The sequence below is a fragment of the Myxocyprinus asiaticus genome, chromosome 7 (genome assembly GCF_019703515.2).
Source record: "Myxocyprinus asiaticus isolate MX2 ecotype Aquarium Trade chromosome 7, UBuf_Myxa_2, whole genome shotgun sequence".
NCBI classification, from domain to species: domain Eukaryota; kingdom Metazoa; phylum Chordata; class Actinopteri; order Cypriniformes; family Catostomidae; genus Myxocyprinus; species Myxocyprinus asiaticus.
This window is the reverse complement of record NC_059350.1, coordinates 10919026-10944724: the sequence shown is the minus strand read 5'-3', so window position 1 is coordinate 10944724 and position 25699 is coordinate 10919026. Positions and strand designations below refer to the sequence as shown.

The 25699-nt window shown below is 40.4% G+C and overlaps 1 protein-coding gene across 1 annotated transcript; it reads left to right on the top strand.

The window, feature by feature from the left end:
- The first annotated feature begins 1043 nt into the window (after positions 1 to 1043).
- Positions 1044 to 25699, top strand: LOC127443616 (UPF0687 protein C20orf27 homolog). Its single transcript, XM_051702310.1, has 6 exons — positions 1044 to 1158; positions 4192 to 4295; positions 4636 to 4772; positions 12124 to 12274; positions 13753 to 13878; positions 24728 to 25699. Exons 2-6 carry the CDS (start codon positions 4277 to 4279, stop codon positions 24823 to 24825), a joined length of 531 nt encoding a protein of 176 aa, XP_051558270.1. The 5' UTR covers positions 1044 to 1158; positions 4192 to 4276; the 3' UTR covers positions 24826 to 25699.

The following is a 25699-nucleotide window of genomic DNA, read 5'->3' as shown; positions in this document are numbered from 1 at the left end:
CTCCTGATCTACATTTGTGCTGCCGGTGGCCATACTTCTCATCTGAGTCTGCACAATCTCATGCGATCTGACAATGTCGATTGCTTTTTGTAATGTTAATTCAGCACACTGGTTGAGTAATTTCTCTCGAACTTGTGGGGAATAAATGCCGAAAACGACACGGTCTCTCACCATCTCTTCTGGATTGGTGTAGCCACAGTCTGAGTGCAGTGATGAACTGATCAAATGTTTCCGTGGCACACTGCGTTTTCTCATTGAATTTGTATCCGGCAAAAATTGGGTTCGCCTTTGGTACTACGTAAGCTTCAAATTTGTCGTAGTAAGTTTTGAGCAACATAGCTTCATCCTCGGTGAGAGTCCATGTGTTATAAATATCCCATCCTTTCTCCCTGACCCATAGAAGCAGGTAGCTTCATTTCTCCGTCTCCTCCTTGCGGCGAAACGATCCCGAACCCAATCCATTCGTGGTGCAGGCACTCCGGCAGAATCCATCTTCGCGATTCACTCTGACACCATGTATTATTTGGAAAAGATGACCAGAATCTTGGATCAGCTTTAACACATGCAAGTCTCTATTTATTCCTTAATATCGTTGCAAACACCACTTCCATCTTGTTCACCCACTGCCCCCTAGAGCCTCTATGCAGGAACTGCCTAACACATGCAGAATTACAAATCTATATTCAAACAACTTGAATATTACAAACTAATTGTATATGTGAGTAAAAATGTTATGTAGACCTGCTGTATTTAATTATATTATGTTTTGGCAATGTATGATTTTTTTGGTAACACTTCACAATAAGGCTCCATTTGTTAACATGCGTTGAACATATAATGAACACTAAACGTATATAAAGTATTGTTCCTTGTTAGTTCATCTTAACTAATGGTGTTTACTAATGTTAACAGATGGAGCCTTACTGTAAAGTGTTACCGCTTTTTTTTTTTTTTTTTGCCAATAAAGCTATTTGAATCGAGAGAGAGAGAGAGAGAGAGAGAGAGAGAGAGAGAGAGAGAGAGAGAGAGAGAGAGAGAGAGAGCAACCATCAGGTACCTCGTCAGACCTGCTGCGCGTTTAGATAACCGCTGATGGCACAGCGTTTCATGCACCGCTGCAAATCTGGTTTCCACTGTTGTCTAAATTCAAATCGACAGGTAAGTTTCGTTTTCAGTGTATTGTCATCGGATATTATTTTGATAGACAAAGCTATCTGGTTCCCAACACAAACTAGATGTGTCTATGCAGAATGGCAAAAAGGATCCCCTTATTTCAACATTTCATATTTGGTTAGTTAAGGTTGGAGCTATTAATAAAAGGCTCAAAGTTATGTTCTAAAGCCGGTCTGATAGGAATACCTTCGCACCCTTTTGCATAAACTGCCTCGAAATCTTTAGAAGACTTTCCTCCAAATTTACAATTATATTGATTCTATTTAATGGACAAATATATTTGATGAATAACAATGTCTGTAGGCTATGTGCATGGAGTGTATTACTATTACAAATATATATATATATATATATATATATATATATATATATATATATATATATATATATATATATATATGCGAACGCTTATTTAATGAATCACTGTTTAATCACATTTTTCAGCGAAGCCAAAGCCTCGCTGGACATTGGCACGCGACGCACAGTGTTCTCTCATTTTTCACAGAACACACCATGCTGTTCTCTCCATAAATAATGAACGAGGGATGGATTCGAATGGTGTGTTTATCAAAGACGCGCTCATCGGGAACGCCCTAGGTTAAGTCTATACTCTGCGAGATCTCCTTAACTTCCATCTCCATTCTCACCGGTTTTATTAGCGATCATTGTTGCCTTAAGCCGCTTTTGTCATAACGCCGTATTTGACGTGATTTCGCAGGGGTGATGTGGAATTTAGACGCAGCAGAATGGTTGCAAATAACTCTGCCTCTATTCGGGATGAGCGCAGTATGAACTAAGCCTCTTTAGTTTGAATGTGAGTCGTGCCATTCTCTAAAATAACCTTGACTAATCTGATGTAATGACACCACCGATTAAGGCAAAAGATTTTCATGTGAATTTGCTCGTTGGGTCAGTATTAATCAGGATAGGTCTGGAATCCCATCTGTGTGCATGATAAATCTTAAAAATAATAAATAACATAAAAAAAACAGGGACAGGTTTTAATCTCTGCGGTTTTGCACACAGAGTTCCACGCATTTATCACATTTAGTTCTAATTATTAAAAACAATGATCGTAATGTGTAACTTATATGTGAATACTGTTTAATATTGGCAAAATAGGAAAGATCCTCATAGGCTATGAATTTGCCACAGCTTTAATAACTGTATTGTTCTTTAATTTTAGCTCTAATTTCTGAATGAAAGTGTAATAAATAATATTATCCAATAATATTGGAGTGTAATATTACAGTACTTCATAACAGACCTCATGAATTATTTACTCATAAGCTTAGCCATATTTACCTCTGTTAATACTGAGGTTAATATGGCTATAATGATGACAATAAAGCATTGCAGTTGTGGGGGCCCTCCTATGGAGCTTAACTCAGCAGGATTATATTGCAAAGCCAACTCAGTTCAAATCAGGAATAACCATGGGATGCACAATACATAATTTAAAAGTTTGAAAAGTATCCTGCATGCATTTTAAAGCCCTTTATAAAATGTTCCACCTGGTGGAGTACAGGTGCTAAGTATGTTTATAGTGATTTTTAAGATTTTACTATGTTGGTAACTCTCAGTTTTATGAAAACATAATTGAATCAGAGGTCAACATAAAGTCTGAGCCTGATTTGACCCATCTGACCCCATAATTGTCCAAAGAAGCATTTGTAATAAGGGGCCCCTTGGGGTATTTGAAGGTCCTGCAGGGGTGCTTGGAATAGATATATAAAACATATAGGGTTTTCTTGAAAAACTCTACACATATTAAATAAATTTCAAAATGTATTAATGAATGTGGTATGTTAAAGGAATAGTTCGCCCAAAAATGAAAATTCTCTCATCATTTACTCACCCTCATGCCATCCCAGATGTGCATAACTTTCTGTCTTCTGCTGAACACAGACAAAGATTTTTTAGAAGAATATTTCAGCTCTGTAAATCCAGACAGTGCAAGTGAATGGTGGCCAGAACTTTGAAGCAAATAAAGGCAGCATGAAAGTAATCCATAAGACTCTGTGGTTAAATCCATATTTTCAGAAGCAATATGATACGTGCATGTGAAAAACAGATAAATATTTAAAAAAAAATTTCTTCTTTTTATTTTTACTATCAATCAATACTTTCACTTTCACATTGTTCTTCTTTGTTTTGTTTTTCCACCTACTGGGAAGGGCGGAGAATTTATAGTAAAAAATACTTATATATTGATCTGTTTCTCACCTATCATATCGCTTCTAAAGGTATAGATTTAACCACTGTAGACTTATGGATTAATTTCATGCTGCCATTATGTGCTTTTTGCAGCATAAACCTTTTGGTACCCATTCACTTGCATTGTATTGACCCACAGAGCTGAAATATTGTTCTAAAATCTTCATTTGTGTTCAGCAGAAGAAAGAACGACATACACATCTGGGATGGCATGAGGTTGAGTAAATGAGAAAATTTACATTTTTGGGTGAACTATCCCTTTAAGGATCTGTTATTTAGGCATTATAAAAGGTAATAATGTTTCTTAAAGTTATTAATGGAAGATTTACCAAGAGAAAATGCAGCTTTTTTTGTATGGGGTATGAGTTGGATGGTGGGTCCCTTGTTAGATGGAAGAGATGCAAGTTCTAAAATGAGAGAGTGATCTAAAATGCTCAACTCCTGTATGGGAGATTCTTTTATTATCTCTACTTTTTTTTTTAACCGCAGAATCCTGCTGGAAGCTGTTTTTGCATTTGCAATACATGTTTGATTAATTGTTTAGTTGGCAATACCAGGAAAGGTTGTAATTGGGTAATGTTTCTGAAGAGTTGCCTTTGTCATATTTGCAACCAAAATGCTTTCTCTTTGCCTGACCAGAAAATAGAGATAAAGATGACAAACACAACTTTTCCTTCTTCTGTATTGTCATGCTGGTCAAAATGTGCGAAGGCAGCAGGTTTTGAGATCCTCCTGTGCAGGATATAAGAGATATAAATTGATAATAAGATTCTCAGGCATTTCTATTTTGTTCCTCTACAGGGGTCAGTCTCAGTGTCTGTTATTTAGAGATAATATCACATTGACGTCAGTTATCATCACTGTATTTACCTGACCTTATGTCAACATGGCATCAGGAAGGAAAGGTCAGTGCCTCACCTTTGTTGAATAATGTTTATATAAAAATGTTTTTTTGAAAATGCATATCATTTTTTTTTTAATAATATGTAAGTCTTGTATATGCAGGCTTACATACGGTGTTAGTGTACCTTTAAATATTATAATCTCATCTAAACATGACTTTTGTCTTTATAATTTTAAGTCAGCAACTTCTCATTGACTCATTCTTTAACACTTGCAATAAATGTGTTTGTTCTAACAGCCCTCCCACACTGGAGGCAGACTGCACATCTATCATCTCAGCGTGTATCTTCTTGTCCAGTAACTTTCTCTGTGATTCTATCTGTCTTGCTTTCCCTCCACCAGGCTCCACTTCAAAAGGTGGAATAGTGCGTTTCCCCGACGATGAGGAAGATGCTACCATTAACAATAGTTGTGATGAAATGCTTCAGGATAAAGTCATCACTGCTCTACCAGAGCCTGATGGTGCATATCTTGTTAAGGTGAAAGGGAACACTTGTTTTTTTTTTTATATCTATCTATCTATCCATCCATCCATCCATCTATATATCTATATATATATATATATATATATATATATATATATATAAGTGGTCCTAAAAAGTATTTGGACACATGGGCTGCACTTAAAGATATATGAATTCCTTTGCATCAGAGAACAAAATATCACATAAAATTGCATTTATTACAAAGAAAGATATCATTTGCACACTTTTCAAGCAAAACATTTAACAAAAATAAGCTTGTTAGGTTTTAAATGGTAAAGCAATAGATATACGGTTTAAAATTAAGACAAAACATTATTTGGACACTAGATAATGGCTTCATTAAAGATCACCGTTCAAGAGAGTTCTGTGTGGTGGAAGTTTCCTCCAAATTTCAGCCACCAATGCTTTCAGTTTATCCCACTAGAACATTGACGATCAGACATTTTCTTCTCCATTTCATCCCATGCCCTATAGGGTTTATGTCAGGGTTCTGGGAAGGCAAATCTAGGACCTTAATTTTCTTTTTCAGAAGTATTCTCTCAACAAGTGGCTTGTATGCTTTGGATTGTAATCCCGTTGAAAGATCCACTGCAGTCTCTTCAATAATTTCTTCACTGATTTCTGCAAGTTTGCATTCAGAATTCCTCTGTATAATTCAATGTTCATGATTCCATCAGTGAACACAAGCTCATTGACACCACTGTAAGAAAAAAAGCCCAAACTTTTACATGTCCACATCTGTGCTTTTAGGTGCCCTTAATACATTGTGGCTGGAATTATTCCCCTGCCTTTCTTCACACAAATACTCTACCATCACATACGTTAGGACTCATCTGAAAATAAGACAGTTCCCTAAAAGCTGCAGTCTTTTTGTGCATGTTCTTTGGCAAATTTCATCATGCTTTTTTATTCTTTAACTTAATAAATGATTCTCACTGCATTACTTTCCCTCATTACCCATACTCATTGATCCTGTTTCAAATAATCTGTGAACTAAATTGTATCTGGTAATTCTCATTGATGTCTAATGGAACATCTCATTGATATCTTTTGATTTTACTCACAATAATCCTGTCAAATCTGCTGTCTGCCTTTCCTATTGTTTCCTAAGTCCTTCATCTTTGAACCTTTATAGTGTTTTATTAACAAAGTTCGGGAGGAGAAAGTTCATTTAACGCCAGCAACCTGCTGTTCTGTTTCTTGGCTACTTTTGGGGGGCATTCGAGCTCAGGTCAAGTCTCAAGCCTCGAGCCCTCCGCCAGGGACTGCAAGCCGCATATTTATGCTGTCCTCACTGCAGGATTACATTAACTTGCGAACTACTGAAATTGTGTTTTATTAACAATGTTCGGGAGGAGCAAATTAATTTAATCTGACCAATCACACAGCCAGAGTAATAGTATATAAACAGCTGCTTACCTCTACATAGCATTGAGAGTTTCTGGCATCCCACCACCTCCCCATATCCTCCTATCTATTCCATCAATACTAATCCAGTCCGGGGGGGCATTTAAGCTCCGGTAAATTCTCGAGCCTCGAGCCTTCCGCCAGAGACAGCAAGCCATTTATGTTTACGCTAACCTCACAACAGGATTACATTAACTTGCGAACTACTGAATTACAATATACCCAACAGTAGAGGATGGGAGATTGAGTTTTTTGCTGATCTGGCAAACAGAGTGGCTGTTTTTGAGCAAACATCTTGGTTACTGATGTAACCTCTGTTCCCTGATGGAGGGAACGAGATGTTGTGTCGATGTAGTGACACTAGGGGTTCGATCTTGAGAGCCCCAATTACCTTTGCTTAAAATAGTAAAGGCCAACGAGAATTGGTGGGTGGAATTTGCATGCCACTCTCTGCCCCGGTCATACGAGTATAAAAGAAGATGGCATGCACTACTCATTCAGATTTATGCTGAGGAGCTGATAGAGAGTCCCAGCCATGTCAGCGGCCAGTTCAGCGCCATGGCAGGAGGGACACAACGTCTCATTCCCTCCATCAGGGAGCAGAGGTTACATCAGTAACCAAGATGTTCCCTGTCTGTCACTCACTCGACGTTGTGTCGATGTAGTGACACTAGGGGTTCCTACAGGAAACGCCGCAGGTGCTGAACTGTGTCACAAGGTATGGAAAAGTGGACACGGGCAAGCTGCTGCGTGCCTCGCAGCGAGTGCTCAACCACGTCGTGACCTTCCAGCAAGTTAGGTAAAGCATCTCCCTAGTCCCGTTAAGGGGGGAGGAGGCACTTACCCAAGGAGGCTACCGGCGGAGCCTTTCCTGATTTTCTGTTAAGGCAAAACTCCACGCATTCTCTGGTGACAGAGAGCGCCTGCAGGTCCCCCACCCTCTTGACGGAAGTGAGCACCACCAGGAGGGCCGTCTTCAGAGACAAAGTGCTGAGCTCGGCCTGCTCCAGGGGCTCAAAGGGGGCTCTCTGTAGGGCAGGTAGGACCAAGAGGGAATCAGGCACGGTCTAGGAGGATTCAACCTCCTCACGCCCTTGAGGAACCTGTTGATCAGGTAACGCTGTCGTGAGGGTCTCCCTTCCAGTGTATCATGGTATGCTGCTATGGCAGTCACGTACACTTTCAGGGTAGAGGGAGACAGCCGTCTCACCAGCCCTTCCTGAAGGAAAGACAGCACTGACCTGATGGCGCATCTCTGTGGGTCTTCCCCACGGGAAGAACACCAGTTCACGAAGAGACGCCACTTCAAAGCATACAGCCGCCTCGTAGAGGGCGTCCCATCCAGGAGCCAGACATGGAGATTCCAGAGGTCTGGCCGTGGGTGCTGGAGTATGCCCTGCCCCTGAGTGAGAAGGTCCCGCCTCAGGGGAATGCGCCAGGGAGGTGCTATTGCCAGGAGCATCAGATCCGAGAACCAAGTCCGGTTGGGCCAGTATGGCGCAACGAACAGGACTTGCTGCTCATACTCCCTGACTTTGTACAGAGTCTGTGCAATGAGGCTCACAGGAGGAAATGCATACTTGCGTAGCCCCCGAGGCCAGCTGTGCACCTCGGATAGGGAGTACCAAAGGGGGCAGTGAGAGGACTCTTGGGAGGTGAACAGGTCTACCTGTGCCTCCCCGAATCTCTCCCAAATCAGCTGGACTACGTGGGGGTGGAGTCTCCACTCCCCACGGAGCATTACCTGCCATGAGAGCGTGTCCGCTGCACGGTTGAGGACACCCGGAAGGTGAGTGGCTCGCAGAGACTTCAACATCTGCTGACTCCAAAGAAGGAGGCGGCAGGAGAGTTGCGACATGCAACTCAAGCGTACGCCACCTTGGCGGTTTATGTACCCTACGGTCACTGTGTTGTCGGTCTGGACCAACACATACTTGCCCTGAATCAATGGCCGAAGCCTCCTCAGGGCCAGCAATACTGCCAGCAACTCTAAGCAGTTGATGTGCCATTGGAGTTTGGGCCCCGTCCAGAGCCCTGACACTGCCTGCCCATTGCACATGGCACCCCAGCCCAAGTTCGAGGCATCTGTCATGACCAGGACGTGCCTTGAGACCTGCTTTAGGGGAACACCTGCCCATAGAACTGCCAGATCTGACCATGGGTTGAAAATCTGATGGCACTGTGGCGTGATGGTCACATGCCGGGTGCCATGAACCAATCCTGATGTTGTGCTGACACCAGGATGCGCTTCTGCGTTAACATCCTGAACGGAAGCCTGTGTAAAGCATTGTTCAAGGCATGCAGATCCAAGATTGGGCGCGACCCTCCCCCTCTCTTGGGCACGATAAAATAAGGGCTGTAAAAGCCCTTGCTTAACTCGCTACGGGGACAGGCTCTATTTCTCGAAGAGGACGGAGGCACCCTCGCCCCGCACTGTAGTGGAGAGGATGCCCCACCTGGAAGACAGCCCAGGGGGGACATGCTGCTACGCAAGCCCGCAACGTGTCCGGTGACTGGGGTGGGCAATCAACTCCAGAGACCAGCACACTTACCTGTTCACCGGCTGTCTCTTGATGGAGAACGAGGGAACGGGAGGTACTCGCATTCGCCTGATTGGCTGGAACGACTTCCAGTGCCTGGCCATCGTGATTGCGCTGGCTCATGGAATGAGGAAACTGCTCTTTTATTGACCATGTGGGTGCCGAGGCCCAGAAAGCACTCGGCGATGGAATACTCACCACTCGCTGGCCCAAGAGCGATGGTGGGGCTGGAGAGATTACCCGGGCCAGACCGGTCAGAAGTAGTTGCCTCATCCCTGGGCTGCCTTAATCAGGACTGCCTCAAAGCCCATCTGGGGTTCTTGGGGGCCGGCTGATGGGCAGGTGGAGCCGACTTCTCGCGGGAGGATCTCTTTCTCTGAGGCTGGCATACAGGCTCCGATAGTACAGGAGCCGGGGCCAGCACCACAGGGGAACGGCTCTGGCGAGAAGCAGACAGGGCGCGGGACTTCGGAAGCCTGAAGGTGGTCGAGTTGCGCTGCGGCAGGATGTGCTTAATCGCCTCGGTCTGCTTCCTCACCGTCGAGAACTGATGGACGAAATCCTCGATGGTGCTGCCAAAAAGCCCCCCCCCCCCGGGAGATGGGCGCATCGAGAACATGGACTTTCTCGGCGTCATGCACCTCAGCAAGGTTGAGCCACAGGTGCCGCTCTTGGACCACAAAGTGGACATCGTCTGGCCCAGGGCGCGCGCCATGACCTTCGTTGCACGTAAGGTGAGGTCGGTCGCAGTACGCAGTTCCTGCATCAGCCCCGTGTCAGTCTTACCCTCATGCAGATCTTTCAGTGCCTTGGCTTGGTGGAAATGCAGGATGGCCATGGCGTGCAGGGCGGAAGCGGCGTGACCCGCGGCCTTGTAAGCCTTCATCATTAAAGAGGAAGACAGCTTACAGGCCTTGGAAGGGAGCCTTGGTCAGTCGCTCCAAGTTTCTGCACCCTGCAGGCATAAATGCACTGCTACGGTGCGCTCTACCTGGGGAAGCTTAACATATCTCTTAGCCGCTCTGCCATCGAGGGTAGTCAGAGTGGATGAGCCCGCGAAGCGTGTACGGGCAGATAAAGGTGCCTTCCACGACTTCTTTAGCTCCTCATGCACTTCCGGCAAGAAAGGCACCGAAAGGCACGCCGTGAGTCGTGCTCCGAGCCCAGAAACCAATCATCCAGCTGCGAATGCTCAGGGCAGGATGGAGTGTTCCACTTTAGCCCGATGTTCGCAGCCGCCCAGGCAAGCACGGCTGCCATCTCAGCGTCCTCCTCATCCTGTGCTCTACTGCCCATGGGCGGGAGCTCAGAAGATTCGTCCACTTCCAATAGCAGAAGCCCACCCTCTGATGCTGCGACCGAAAGCTCACCCTCATCGAAAGCCACGAACGACACATTAAACCCGCCAAATGTTTGCGCTAGCTCTTTTAGAAGGAAATATACTCTTTTGAATATACTTTTTTAGCACCTGTAGACTCAGCCACCAAAGCACCCAGGGGAAGCACAACACTCGACCGTGTGAGGGTGACCGCTGATATGCGCTGTAAAATCCAGCAGCGTAAGCAAAATGTGAGAGAACAAACACAAGCATGCATTCGGCTCCGAAGAAAAAATCTGAATGAGTGGTGCACACCATCTCCTTTTATACCCGTATGTCCAGGGCAGAGAGTGGCATGCAAATTCCTCTCGCCAATTCTCATTGGCCTTCTCTAATTTAAGCAAAGGTGACTGGGGCTCTCAAGATCGAACCCCTAGTGTCACTACATCGACACAACGTCGAGTGAGTGACAGACAGGGAACAAATAATACTGTACCTTTTCTTCAAACTTATTTCATGGTTCTTAGTCAATTTTTAAAGATTTTTAACACACTGGTGTGGCAGGGATTTCTTGTGAATTTATAAAGTCACTTCTACTAAAGTTCATACAGGTGTCCTAGCAGAGTAACCACAGGTATAGTTCATCACAACTATGGATTTGAAAAACAGAAAGTGTCCAAATAGTTTTTGGTTCTTTTTTTTTAACAGTATATCTATTGTTTCACATGTATACTGTATATATATATATATATATATATATTGTAAAAATATTTATTTACAATAAATGTCACTTTGTTTGATATTTTCTTTTCTAATGCATTGGAATTCGTGTATTTCTAAGTATAGCTTAAATGTCCAAATAATTTTTGTGGCCACTGTATATTATTCTGAAAATATAAAAGTGTGATTGGATGTACTATCTATGAAATGAACTTGAACTGACTGTGACCTTGGGTATAAGTATAGATGAAGTTGCTTTTTACGAACAAACGCTTAGCTTCGGTACTTCCAGGTTCTTTTGGCACCGCAGAAAAGAACTGCTTTCAAAAGGGCGTTTTGCTTAAATTGAGATGAAATGCCCCAAAAGTGCTAATAAGTTTGGTTAAACACTATTTTCGAAAGATTACTGGAAATTTGGGCTTCTTTAAATTTCCATCAGAATCGGTGGATCAGGACAACTCAGGATTAGATATAAATTAAAATATTTCACAGATCACGTCATTGTTATCGCGTTTGCTCTAATAAGACCCACTTGCTTCATAGCTGCTGTTTGAACACAGCTGCATGATCGCACAAACTCTGATCACATACCACTGTTTTTAATTAACAAAGTGCAATCACTGTGACTGAGATGAAGTCAGATATAATCTAATGATTATGTTATACCACCATGTGGTCAAATACGAGGTCAAATATGATCTAACGAAAATCTTATTCTACCATGTAAGATCTCACAGGATGTACCAGACCCCGTCTCCACCACTGCAGCGAAAAGTCTACTGTTTGTTAATAAGTATATGCGAATAAAAATAACTATATATATATATATATATTAAGTAATTATGAAGTGTTATTAATAATTTATGCAGTAAAGACACATTTTCATTTATTATATGAACATTTCACAGGCTTTAGAAGTGTGTTAAATGTGTGAGGATGAGTATTCGTCATCCTGTTATATGTCCGACATAATCATACTGTACAAGGCCCATTGAACCACGTTAAAACTGGTTTTGCCAATAGTTTAGAAAGAACCTAAATATATTTTTTCACTGTAAACCATAGTTGTTTATTTATAATAACTTTTAGTAACAATAACAAACATTATTACATTATATAATGCTTAATAGATTATTAAAACTGCAGCACTGCCCATACCCTCCATTGAAATCTACTGCTCAGAAGAACAATGAAGGCGCAGCTGCCTGCTGTGTGACATCATGGTTATTTTATACATGCATTTGCTTTGAACAGTTAAGAGTGTTATTTTGAAGGTCTTTAAAGGCAGATACTGATTTAGATCAGCAGCCCTATTATAAGATGCATGCTGAAAATTCTGACTGCTGAACTGTGTTTACAGGTGGGATTTTTAAGGAGCCATCACAAATATGAAATTGGCTTCTCTTTGCCGCATGTCCCCAAGCTGGGCAAAGATGTCTCCCTTTCCCCGGCACTTCGGACTACGGCAAGACCACGTCTACGTGCAACATGCATCACACCACGCCCTGAGGGTATGAATTTTTGTGGTGGTCTAAGACCAACATTTACACTACATTTACAAAAGTTTTGAAACACTTGACTGAAATGTTTCTCATGATCTTAAAAATATTTTGATCTGAAGGCATATGCTTAAATGTTTGAAATTTGTTTTTTAGACAAAAATATAATTGTGCCATCATATTAATTTATTTCATTATAAAACTAAAATTTAACAAAAATAAAAAAAATTTTTTGAAATTGATGACTTGGACCAAATAATAAAGAAATGCAGCCAATAAGTGCCCAACATAGATGAGAACTCCTTCAATACTGTTTAAAAAGCATCCCAGGGTGATACCTCAAGAAGTTGGTTGAGAAAATGTCAAGAGTACATGTCTGCAAATTCTAGGCAAATGGTGACTACTTTGAAGATGCTAAAATATAACACAGTTTTGATTTATTTTGGATTTTGTTTAGTCACAACATAATTCCCATAGTTCCATTTATGTTATTCCATAGTTTTGATGGCTTTACTATTATTCTAAAATGGGAGAAAAAAAATATATAATAAAGAATGTGTGTTTCAAAACTTTTGACAGGTAGTGGACTTCACAAACCCTAATGACAAAGGTTTTCATCTGCCTCTCTTTCCAAAACCTGCTTACCTCCAATTGTGTGTTAATGTTTTCATGGAAACCCTATTGAGAAGTGTTCTGAGTTAAAGTGACGGTTTAAAAAGCATCAACCAAAGCTACTAACAGGAAAATTATTACATGGACAGTCCAACTGGAACATCCTGGGTTTGCTCAGGGTGAAGGAACATAACTCAGAAAAATTCAACTTCATCTCGCTTGGGATTGATCCAGCAACCTTTATAATAGCAGTACAGATACTTAACCATTAAGCTTCTTCAATTCTGACTTCGGTTTTATAAAAAGGAGAACTTTCATAGAAAACACTGATATAAAATAGATAACTGTAGCCAAAACTAAGCAGTAACATACTGTAAATATTTTGAAAAAGGTACTTAAAGCATGAGAGCTATCAGAGCAGTTAATGTGGATTTAAGATTGTTTGTACCCCCGACTGGAAAAACATCTAGTGAAATGCTAGACGTCATGCTACAATCAATAGTCTCACTCCTATTTCAGTCTGTCATCCATCCCTCCATTAGCTGAAACTCACTTAGCATGTTTATAATAGTATCATTTTCCCACAGTTGAATCTCAAGGGGAATCTTCATAGGTTAGCTGTATCCAGGCTTACAATTTATGTTGTAATAGGAGATGCAAGCACTCTGCTACCAATTGGAATTATCAGAAAGATTCACATTTATATGATGCTCACAAATCTTTTAACCTGGTACAGTATGTTGAGATTTTCCCTTCACCTTTTTTTTTTTTTTTTTTTGTCCCTGTTGCATTTTGTTTTTTCCTTTCTTTGTCCCCCTGTCTGTCTGCACCCCATTTTCCCCACCCTTTTTCCAAATGGTTTTTCGTACCCTTTTAAGGGGGAGTGAGGGTGGTTTGTGAGTACAGCGCTCAGCAGGAGGGAGTGGTACAGGAGGAACTCACTCTGGTCAACAGGAGCAGAAGGGACAGCAGTGTCAAAGTTAGATTACAGGCCAGAGTCATGGGTAAGATACTCTCTCTCACACACACACACCAACTGCTGACAGATATCCAATCATTTATAACAAAATGCTCATGTTAAAGGTGAAGTGTGTAATTTCTGTGCCACTAGTGTCACCAAACGGAGTTGCAAAAATAATGACTGTTGTCAAACAGATTTAACATTTCACAAATCACTTTACATTTTAAAACAAGAATCTAAGCCACAACTTTACATTTTCTGGTCAGCTTAAGAAACAATATGAGAATTGGTGATGATGAAAAACACTGTAAATTAGTCAAATCTGATACTAATTAGTTAGTTAGTCAAAGATATGTATCAAAGTCTAAATATCATTTAATTTTATAATTAATTTTGTAACTGGAAGTTCCCGGTTATGATGTTTATTCAACAACAAAATAAAACAAACCAGGCCATATAAGAAGTGAAACTACTAGAACAGACTAATGCTGTTCAATTATAAAAGGGACCTTTTAAATGTTTCAAATGTGTATTGTTAACATGCATAATTTGTACTATTTGCAAGTACTGTTTTTACATTGGGTAACACTTTATTTGGATGGTCCCAAATAGATATTTAACTGACTATAAGTGACTTGTCAACTGGCTTGCTATAGCTAGTAAACAGTGTTTCAACAATGTTTCAACAAACATTCAGTAGACTATCAATAGCCTGTATAACGGCAGCAAAATAACAACTTATTGACTGACTTGCTATAGCTAGTAAATTGTGTTTCAACAAACATTCAGTAGACTTTCAGTAGCCTGTATATAGATCTCTATTAATGACCTATTTACATTATTGTTGAGAACATCAGTTCATTAAAAGGTCATTAATAATGATCTATATACAGGCTACTGAAAGTCTACTGAATGTTTGTTGAAACACAATTTACTAGCTATAGCAAGTCAGTTGATAAGCTGTTATTTTGCTGCCATTATACAGGCTATTGATAGTCTACTGAATGTTTGTTGAAACATTGTTGAAACACTGTTTACTAGCTATAGCAAACCAGTTGATAATTCACTTATAGTCAGTTAAATATCTACTTGGGACCATCCAAATAAAGTGTTACCTTACACTGATATGTAGAACCAGTGCAAAAACAGTACTGTCTCTTTAAGGCTGTGCATCATTTTGTTTTGTGAAAAACATATTTCTATTTTTTTTAACAACTGACTCTGAAGAACAGAAAGGATATTAACAGAGACATTATCAATGACAAACTGATTTTTTGGATCTCATCTTTGAACACCCATTAATCCGAGCAAGTCAAACCAAACTCTCAACATGTAGTGAAAGGATCTCGGTGCTGAACTTCACATATTAAAGCATCATCCTTGGGATTTTAAGAATAGATATCAAGATCCTTCAATTGAAGATCGCAATTAATCGGGAAATCTATATTTTTTAAGCAGCCATAATCCCAATTATTTTTATGTTAAGTCATATAGGTTAAACAAAACAAAATCTAATTATTTTCGCATACCCCCTGGAACCTGCTTACGTACCCCCTGGGGTACGCATAGGCCCAGTTGGGAATCATTGAACTACATACAGAAACTCATAGGTCTTTATGTGGTGTCCTGCCAAATTAAATGCCCAAGGGTTTTAAAGTAAGAAATTACCACTGAAATATATTACTATTGTGTAGTAAAATTCTAATATTTATTGTTAATAATAATAATAATAATAATAATTATTATTATTATTATTGCAGTAATGTTTAGTACAATATAAAAGTTGACTGGGTTCTAAAAAAATTATTGTGTGAATAAAAAGTGCACTAATATCCTATCACAACTAGTGGACAAAAAAGAGATCCGAATCCACTAGTCGATATACAGTACAATGTGAAAACAAATGTGCAAAGAAAACTGACTTTTACTGGAATTATTGTTAATTTTGTTGCTGCATTATTCACTACACTAGTTAAGTTTTTATTATTAAGTATAACATGTGTAATGTTCTCTAGCATCCAGCAGAGGGCGCCAGTGTATTGTTCAGTGTATATTGTTAAGGTTGTGTCTTTGTTGTTGGAGTCTCCCTTAATTGTTCCCAGGTGTGTCTTGTTAACCCTCTGGGGTCTGAGGGTGTTTTGGGCCCTGGAGAAGTTTTGACATGCCTTGACATTTGTGCTTTTTTCAGTTGCTTAAAAACATATTAATGGCTAAAGTCTGATAACACTGTATTCAGCACAAACTGGGCTACTATAATATGTGAGCAACATGTATGTACATGTTTGTATTTTTGAGAAAATAAAGTTTATGCATGGCTTTTGAAAAAACTAATTGTAAGTCACTGAAATAAGGCCATATAACACATACTAAACATTTGTTCAAAAGACTTTTGAGAACTGGTTCTTGTAGCCTAGAGTTTTTGCTACAAAATTATGTGAAAACCATCCTGATCACTCATTCATACAAAACAATATAGTCATTTACCTTTTGTAAGACACTTTTAGTGTTAGAAAAGCCATATGCGAGGAGGCGTGGATGATCATGAATATTGATGTGATTCACACCTGAGGAGACAAAAACCCCTCCCCTGGGCCTATCAATGAGGAATGTGACTGAGATAGAATGAATGTGAGGAGACTTAATGATTGAATGTATTGTTTGTAGCTTATTCACAAAATCAAGTTTAAGTTAAAAGTAGTAATCTGACTATACATTTTCTTTACATAAAGACTTTACTTAAAAACTTTAGACCTACACTACCATTTAAAAGTTTTAGGTTGGTAAGATTTTTAAATGTTTTTAAAAGAAGTCTCTTCTGCTCACCAAGGCTGCATTTATTTGATTCAATATACAGCAAAAACAGTGATATTGTGAAATATTATTACAATTTAAAATAACTGTTTTCTATTTGAATATATTGTAAAATGCAATTTATTCCTGTGATCAAAGATGAATTTTCAGCATCATTACTGCAGTCTTTAGTGTCACATGATCCTTCAGAAATCATTCTAATATGCTGATTTGCTGCATATTTGACATATTTCAAATTTCAATACTCTGAATACTGGCTGGCAAGTCTGGAAATAGTCCAACTAGTAAAATATGTACATGTTTATATAAAATAGCATGTCAACTAATGTAAGTAAAGACTTACTCATCCGAAATTGTATCCTCGGCTGGATCAAGTCACTCTTCAAAATGCAAACGTTCATCGTCTGAGTCCTGCTTTTCTTCTGAGGAAAATGTGAACTCTTCATCACTATACAAGACCATCTGTAGAGCTTCCTCACCTGTGTAGCATGCCATCTTCCAAACGCACAGGAAAGTGAATGAATCTGATGATTAACTTGACGCTTTTTAAGGCATTGTTGGGGGCGTTTACCATTTGCATTGATCGCCTCAGCACATTACCGTATGAATAGCGCCCTCTGCACATGGGTGGGATCACATTAGCGAGAATTATCTGGAGAAACTGTACATCTCTTTAGTTTCATACAGATTACATTGCAGGAGAATATTTATTTTAAATTTGAATTGTTTTATTTAAAAGTAGACATTTTAAGCTTTCTTTAGACATATGTTTCATGTTTGTCTGATAAGTATTCGCTGAGTTTCAGTTCATTTTTGTGACGTGTTTCAGAAAGATGCTCGCAGAGAGAGAGATGGCTGAGGGTAGCGCACCCTGTTTATTTTCTTTATTTTACAAAAGCACAAGGTTTTGTTGTTATTGTGAGTGTACACAAATAAAAGCAGACCCTTTATAGTCTCTAATGATATCTTACACTTATCTGTATGCCCAAAAATGACAGAGTATTTTAAGTTGTTTCCGCTGTTATGAGGAAAAAATCCAGCAGGACACACCGGCGCGTCCGTCGACCCCTGAGGGTTAACCTAGTTAACTCTTGTGTATTTATAGCCCTCTTGAACTAGCTTTGTTTTATTTTGTTTTTATTTCACCTTTTTGTTGTACTTTATCTTGTTTATAATAAAGAGATCTGCACTTGGCTTCTAAAACTTCTACTCACCAGACCCTCTTCATTACAGAATTCTAGACCATACCATGAACCCAGCAGAACAGACTTTGGAGCTTTGCCAGGGATCCTTATCTGTATAACAGAATTGTGAAAAATTTTGGAACATGGATGCCCTGCTTAACCAACCAGAGCTGGTATTCCACACTCTGTAGGGGTTGGATTTGAACAGGAGTATCAAGGAACTGGTGCCATTGGACTGTGACACAGTGTCGTTGGTAGAGTTTGTTGGCCAGACTCTGCTTGCAGGTCATCTTCTGACCAGCGTTCTCTCTTCGGAGGCGGCAACCAGCACTCTCTCGCCAGAGGTGGCACCCAGCACTCTCTCGTCGGATGCAGTGGGCTCTAGGAGGAAGAAGAGGAGGAGAAAGGTATCGGCTCCTTTCACGATGGCCCCAATGTCTTCTCCATGTACCATGGTCACTGTCACAGAGGTTTATGCTTCCTGCTCCGGTGGTCCCGGAGGTACCCATGATGGAGGCCCCTCCGCTCCCTGCTCCGGTGGTCCTAGAGGTCCCCATGATGGAAACCCCCCGCTCCCTGCTCCAGTGGTCCCAGAGGTCCCCATGATGGAGGACCCTCTGCTCCCTGCTCCGGTAGTCCTGGAGGTCCCAGCTATGGAGGCTCCTCTGCTCCTTGGTTCCAGCCTCAGTGGTCCCAGCTTCAGTGGTCCTGGTGGTCCCAGCTTCAGTGGTCCCAGTGGTCCTTTCCTCGGTGGTCCCAATTACAGTGGTTCAAGAGGTTCCTGGTTCGGTGCTATTGCCATCATCAGAGCTCATCGCTGGAGTCTCTTGCTGCCTCACCGTTGCCAGGGTCTCCTGGCTGACTGCTGACTCCAACCTGGTCTCCTGACCATCCGCCGGCTCCCCCTGTGGTTCCCTGGTCCACCACCAGCCCCCCCATGGGTGCTGCCCCTTTTGCTTGCCCCTACTTGTTCAATTTTGTTTTTTGTTGTTGTCTGGTTTGGTTGTCATTTTTGGGCATCAGGTGTCACCCTTTAAAGAAGGGGTTATGTTATGTTATTATATACATCATGATGTTGCCGCAGATGGCTGTGTCATGTGGAGCGCTCCTATTCTTTTGTTGTTTTTGTTTGTTTGTCCTGTGTTTAGTAATCTTTTTCCAGTCAGTTTTACCAGGGACGAACTGCTGAACATTCGGCAGCATATACCAGACCATCCGGTTTTTGAATATTTGGATGCTTTGCTGGACATTTTAGTCGGAGGCTCAGCTGTGTTGTTCAAGAGACGCAGACGAGGGAGACGAGCAGGTGCACTAGTCAAGCTCCGTCGGCGTGGCTTTCGAACAGCGCTGCCGAGCATTCATCTAGCGAATCTTCACTCTCTTCCTAACAAAACGGACGAACTACATCTCATCACCCGTACAAACAAGGACTTTTCAAACTCTGCCTTGTGATTCACAGAAAGGCTGAGTGAAGCCATTCCGGACAGTGCATTACATCTGCTGGAACAACGATACAGCAATACCCGGACTATAAGTAATAATAACGAATATGTTATTATTATTCTTGGGGATTTTAACAAAGCAAACCTCACACGTGAACTGCCCAAATAGAAACAGCCCATTACATGCCCCACCAGAGAGAGAAATATACTGGATCACTGCCACACAGCAGTAAAGGATGCATATTGCTCTGTCCCTAGTGCAGCTTTGGGACTCTCTAATCACTGTCTGGAGTCATCTTCTTCCAACCTACAGACAGAAACTAAAATCAGCTACGCCTGTGGTAAAGACTGTAAAGAGATTGACCAATGAAGCAGAACTGGAACTACAAGCCTGCTTTGACTGCAGTGATTGGATTGTTTTTGAAGCTTCAGCCACAGACCTGGACGAGTTAACAGATACTGTGACATCATATATCAGTTTCTGTGAGGATATGTGTATTCATATTAGGACTTATTTAACATTCAACAATGACAAACCATGGTTTACAGCAGAACTCAGGCAGCTTCGTCAGGCCACAGAGGATGCTTATAGAGTTGGGGATAAAGTCTTGTACAATCAGGCCAGGAACACACTAAATAAGGAAATCAGAGTGGCTAAAAGAAGATACTCTGAGAAGCTGAAAAACAAGTTTTCAGCTAACGACCCTGCATCAGTGTGGAGTGGCATGAAACAACTTATGAATTACAGGACTCCTGCCCACAACTCTGTGGTGGACCAACAACTGGCTGATGACCTGAATGTGTTCTACTGTAGATTTGAAAGGCCCAATCTCACACCCCACACCCACTCTGACCCTCACTTCACACATACATCAACACCTCCTGCAACCCCTCTCCTCCCCCCTCCTACTACTCAACCTGCACTTAAGATCTGTGAAGAAGAGGCGTGCCGTTCTTTCGAAAACAAATGACAAGGAAAGCACAGAGCCCAGATGGCGTTTCACCCGTGTGTCTTAGCAGTGTGAAGTCCCATGCTGCTTCAAACGCTCAATCATCATTCCTGTCCCAAAGAAACCAAAAATCACAGGATTTAATGACTACAGACCTGTCGCCCTGATGTCTGTGGTATTGAAATCATTTGAGAGACTGCTGTTGGCCCACCTGAAGGACATCACTGGACCCTTTCTAGATCCCCTTCAATTTGCTTATCAAGCAAACAGGTCTGTGGAGGATGCAGTCAACATGGGATTGCATCATATCCTGCAACATCTGGACAGACCAGGGACATATGCAAGGACCCTTTTTGTGGACTTCAGTTCGGCTTTCAACACCATCATTCCAGCTATACTCCAGACTAAACTACACCAGCTCTCTGTTCCCACGTCTGTCTGTCATTGGATTACCAGCTTTCTGACGGACAGGCAGTAGCACCTGTCAATTCCAGCACCTGTACAATCAGCACTGGTGCCCCCAGGGATGTGTGCTCTCCCCACTACACTTTTCCCTCTACACCAATGACTGCATCGCCAAGGACCCCTCTGTCAAGCTCCTGAAGTTTGCAGATGACACCACTGTCATCAGCCTCATCCGAGATGACGATGAGTCTGCATACAGAAGGGAGGTTGAACAGCTGGCTGTCTGGTGCAGTGGAGTAATTCAGGTTCCTGGGCACTACCATCTCACAGGACCTGAAGTGGGTGACCCACATTGACTCCACTGTGAAAAAGGCCCAGCAGAGGTTGTACTTCCTTCACCAGTTGAGGAAGTTCAACCTGCCACAGGTGCTGCTGATACAGTTCTACTCAGCATGTCATTGAGTCTGTCCTCTGCACTTCAGTAACTATCTGATTTGGTTCAGCTTCGAAATCGGATATCAGAAGACTACAAAGGACAGTTTGGACTGCTGAGAGGATTTTTGGTTGCCCCCTGCCCTCCCTTCAAGAACTATACACTTCCAGAGTGAGGAAAAAGGCTGGAAAAATCACTCTGGACCCAGCCCACTACCTTTTTGAACTGTTGCCTTCTGGCCGATGCTTCAGAGCTCTGAGCACCAGAACCATCAGTCACAGGAACAGTTTTTCCCCTCAGGCTATCCATCTCATGAACAGTTAAAATTGCCCAATTAAGCAATAATTATGTGCAATTCACCATCTAGTCTTTTTTATATTTATCCAACACATCCAACCTCTTCTGCCATTACATTCCCTTGCACTGTATATAACAGATTTGTATTTAGTTTTGCACTACCTATGTATATGTGTGTATGTATGTATGTGTGTGTCTGTGTGTGTATATGTGTATATATGTACACTACCGGTCAAAAGTTTTGAAACACTTGACAGAAATGTTTCTCATGATTTTAAAAATCTTTTGATCTGAAGGCGTATGCTTAAATGTTTGAAATGAGTTTTGTAGACAAAAATATAATTGCACCACCATATTAATTTATTTCATAATAAAACAAAAATTTAATTTAAAAAAAAGTTTTTAAATTGATGACTTGGACCAAATAATAAAGAAAAGCAGCCAATAAGTGCCCAACATAGATGGAAACTCCTTCAATACTGTTTAAAAAGCATCCCAGGGTGATGCCTCAAGAAGTTGGTTGAGAAAATGTCAAGAGTACATGTCTGCAAATTCTAGGCAAAGGGTGACTACTATGAAGATGCTAAAATATAACACAGTTATGATTTATTTTGAATTTTGTTTAGTCACAACATAATTCCCATAGTTCCATTTATGTTAGTCCATAGTTTTGATGACTTTACTATTATTCTAAAATGTGAAAAAAATAAAATAAATTATAATAAAGAATGAGTAAGTGTTTCAAAACTTTTGACTGGTGGTGTATGTGTGTATGTATGTATGTGTATGTATGTGTGTGTGTGTATATATATATATATACATACACAGTTGTGCTCAAAAGTTTGCATACCCATGGAAAATTGGTAATATATGTACCATTTTTAAAGAAAACATGAGTGAGCAGGCAAAACATGTTTCTTTTATTTCTTATGGGATTCATATTCAACTGTAGGTTATAACAGAATGGCACAATCATAAAACAAAACAAGGCAACAAAGAAAAAAATGAAATGACCCCTGTTCAAAAGTCTTCATATCCTTAGTTCTTAATACTGTGTATTGCCCCCTTTAGCATCAATGACAGCGTGCAGTCTTTTGTAATAGTTGTCTATGAGGCCCCAAATTCTTGCAGGTGGTATAGCTGCCCATTCGTCTTGGCCAAATGCCTCCAGGTCATGCAAATTCTTTGGTCGTCTTGCATGAACCACACGTTTGAGATCTCCCCAGAGTGGCTCGATGATATTAAGGTCAGGAGACTGTGATGGCCACTCCAGAACCTTCACCTTTTTCTGCTGTAACCATTGGAGGGTCAACTTGGCCTTGTGCTTAGGGTCATTGTCATGCTGGAAAGTCCAAGTGCGTCCCATGCGCAGCTTTCGTGCAGAAGAATGCAAATTGTCTGCCAGTATTTTCTGATAACATGCTGCATTCATCTTGCCATCAATTTTCACAAGATTCCCTGTGCCTTTAGAGCTCACACACCCCCAAAACAACAGTGAGCCACCACCATGCTTCACAGTGGGGATGGTATTCCCTCTCCAAACATAGCGCTTGTGGTTGTGACCATAAAGCTCTATTTTGGTCTCGTCACTCTAAATTACAGTGTGCCAGAAGCTGTGAGGCGTGTCAAGGTGTTGTCGGGCATATTGTAACCAGGCTTTTTTGTGGCATTGGTGCAGTAAAGGCTTCTTTCTGGCAACTCGACCATGCAGCTCATTTTTGTTCAAGTATCGTCGTATTGTGCTCCTTGAAACAACCACACCATCTTTTTCCAGAGCAGCCTGTATTTCTCCTGAGGTTACCTGTGAGTTTTTCTTTGTATCCTGAACAATTCTTCTGGCAGTTGTGGCTGAAATCTTTCTTGGTCTACCTGACCTTGGCTTGGTATCAAGAGATCCCTGAATTTTCCACTTCTTAATAAGTGATTGAACAGTACTGACTGGCATTTTCAAGGCTTAGGATATCTTTTTATATCCTTTTCCATCTTTATAAAGTTTCATTACCTTGTTACGCAGGTCTTTTGACAGTTCTTTTCTGCTCCCCATGGCTCAGTATCTAGCCTGCTCAGTGCATCCATGTGAGAGCTAACAAACTCATTGACTATTTATACACAGACTCTAATTGCAATTTAAAAAGCCACAGGTGTGGGAAATTAACCTTTAATTGCCATTTAAGCCTGTGTGTGTCACCTTGTGTGTCTGTAACAAGGCCAAACATTCAAGGGTATGTAAACTTTTGATCAGGGCCATTTGGGTGATTTCTGTTATCATTATGATTTAAAAAGGAGCCAAAAATCTATCATTCATATCCTTAAATAAAAGACAGTTTTTTTGCATGATCAGTCATATTTTCAAAATCAATGCCAAAATTTCACAATTTCTGCCAGGGTATGCAAACTTTTGAGCACAACTGTATATATATAGTCTTATTGTGTATTCTATATATACTTTATTTTCTATTCAATTCTATATATATATATATTTTTTATTATTATCTATGTCTTGTTTCTGTTTTGTATTGTTGTGCACTGGAAGCTGCTGTCACCAAGACAAATTCCTTGTATGTGTAAGCATACTTGGCACTAAAGCTGATTCAGATTCTGATGTAACATATAATGTAACATGTAATGTTTTCTAGCATCCAGCAGAGGGCGCGAGGTGCATTTGTTTCTTTAATTTTGAAGTTAACTGCATTGTTAAGATTGTTCCCAGGTCTGCATTGTTGAACGTGTTTGGTGTTCTAGGTTCAGTTTGGTGAGTCTTTTAGCTTTGTTTCATTTGTGTTTCACCTTTTTGTTGTACTTTCATCTTGTTTATAATAAAAAGATCTGTACTTGTGTTCTAAAACTTAAACTCGTCAGACCCTCATCATTAAAATAAGCTTAAAAAAAAAAAAAAAAAGTTTACGTGACATTACATTTTGTTTTCTCTATTTTATAATGAAATAATGTGTAGTTAGAGATTTGTTTTTCTTTACAAACGAGTACTCCAATCAGTTCCACAAAGTGAAGTATAGATATTATAAACTGATTAAGAAAACGAAAAAAAACAAAACAAACAACAACAAAAAAAAAAAAACACTGGTATCAGGATCTGAGAGTTTGGGTTTCTGATTTGGTATCAGGAGAGGGAAAAGTGGTATTGGTGAATCCCTAAATTACATAAGATGAGCATCTATGATTTGATTTTGTTACTATGTTGTTGTTGTTGTAAGAATACTTTTAGATAATAAAAAAAGCACACATAATGTGCTCATTTTGTGCTCAGAATAATTAAAGAACTTAAAATGAGGAGTAATTTTTAAATTGGAAATCACCGTCACTTTGAATGTGACATTAAATAACTGGACAAACTACCCCTTGTTTTTCACAGAGCGCCACCATGGGACACCAATGTTACTTGATGGAGTGCGATGTATTGGAGAAGAAAAACATGTCACCTCCAAAAATAATGAAACAAAGAAGATGTGACTAAAGCATGTATATTATGAGAATGAACAGAAATGATAACACATGAATGTGCATCAGAAATGTGAAAAAAAAAACCTCACCCCCAGTCCTGGAGGATTTCCGGATCAACTGATGGGTTTCTGCACTAACGTACATATGGAGACTACATACTAGTCTACTGATGACATCACAATAATGGCATCACAAATTCATCCTAACCTTAGTTTTTAACAGAATTGTGAAGGTCATGGTTTCTTAAGGGAATTGGAAGAGCAATATCAATGTATCCAGCTAAGGATAGCAGAAATTTTATAAGTTTAGATTTGTTCAGCTATGTGCTGTTCTGTAGCTTGAGTATGTGTAGCCTATACCTTTGTACTGATAGTATACTCTGCTCTTACCCAGATAGCCTAGAACAGATTACATTTAACACTTGTATGACAGACAATAGGGAAACCTTAAATAAATTAATGAAGAAAAAGTACACCCTACCCCTCTTACTCATCCGCCTTAGAGTACCACACTATTTAGTGATTTAATCATCAAAGCTCTCTGCGATAAAAAAAAAAAAAAAAAAAAAAAGGCTGAATAGAATACTTTTTAAGGTTGTCTAGCCAGGAGCACGATGTACTGTCTAGATCTTAGATCAGAAAATCAGAAAAACTTGATTTACAAAAGGTTATGTTTGTATTTTCTGCACCACTAGCATCACCAAATGGTGTAGCACTGGCTCTATTGGTTACTGTTTTGTATTTAGTGTGCTTCAATAGCACTGAACTGAATTTTTTTTTTATAAGTCCTACTTGCACCCCACCATGGTGTTGTATAGAAAATGTATGCATGTATTTGGATTTTATTGGATGTGTGTTGCTATTAAAAAGGAAGAAATCAACAA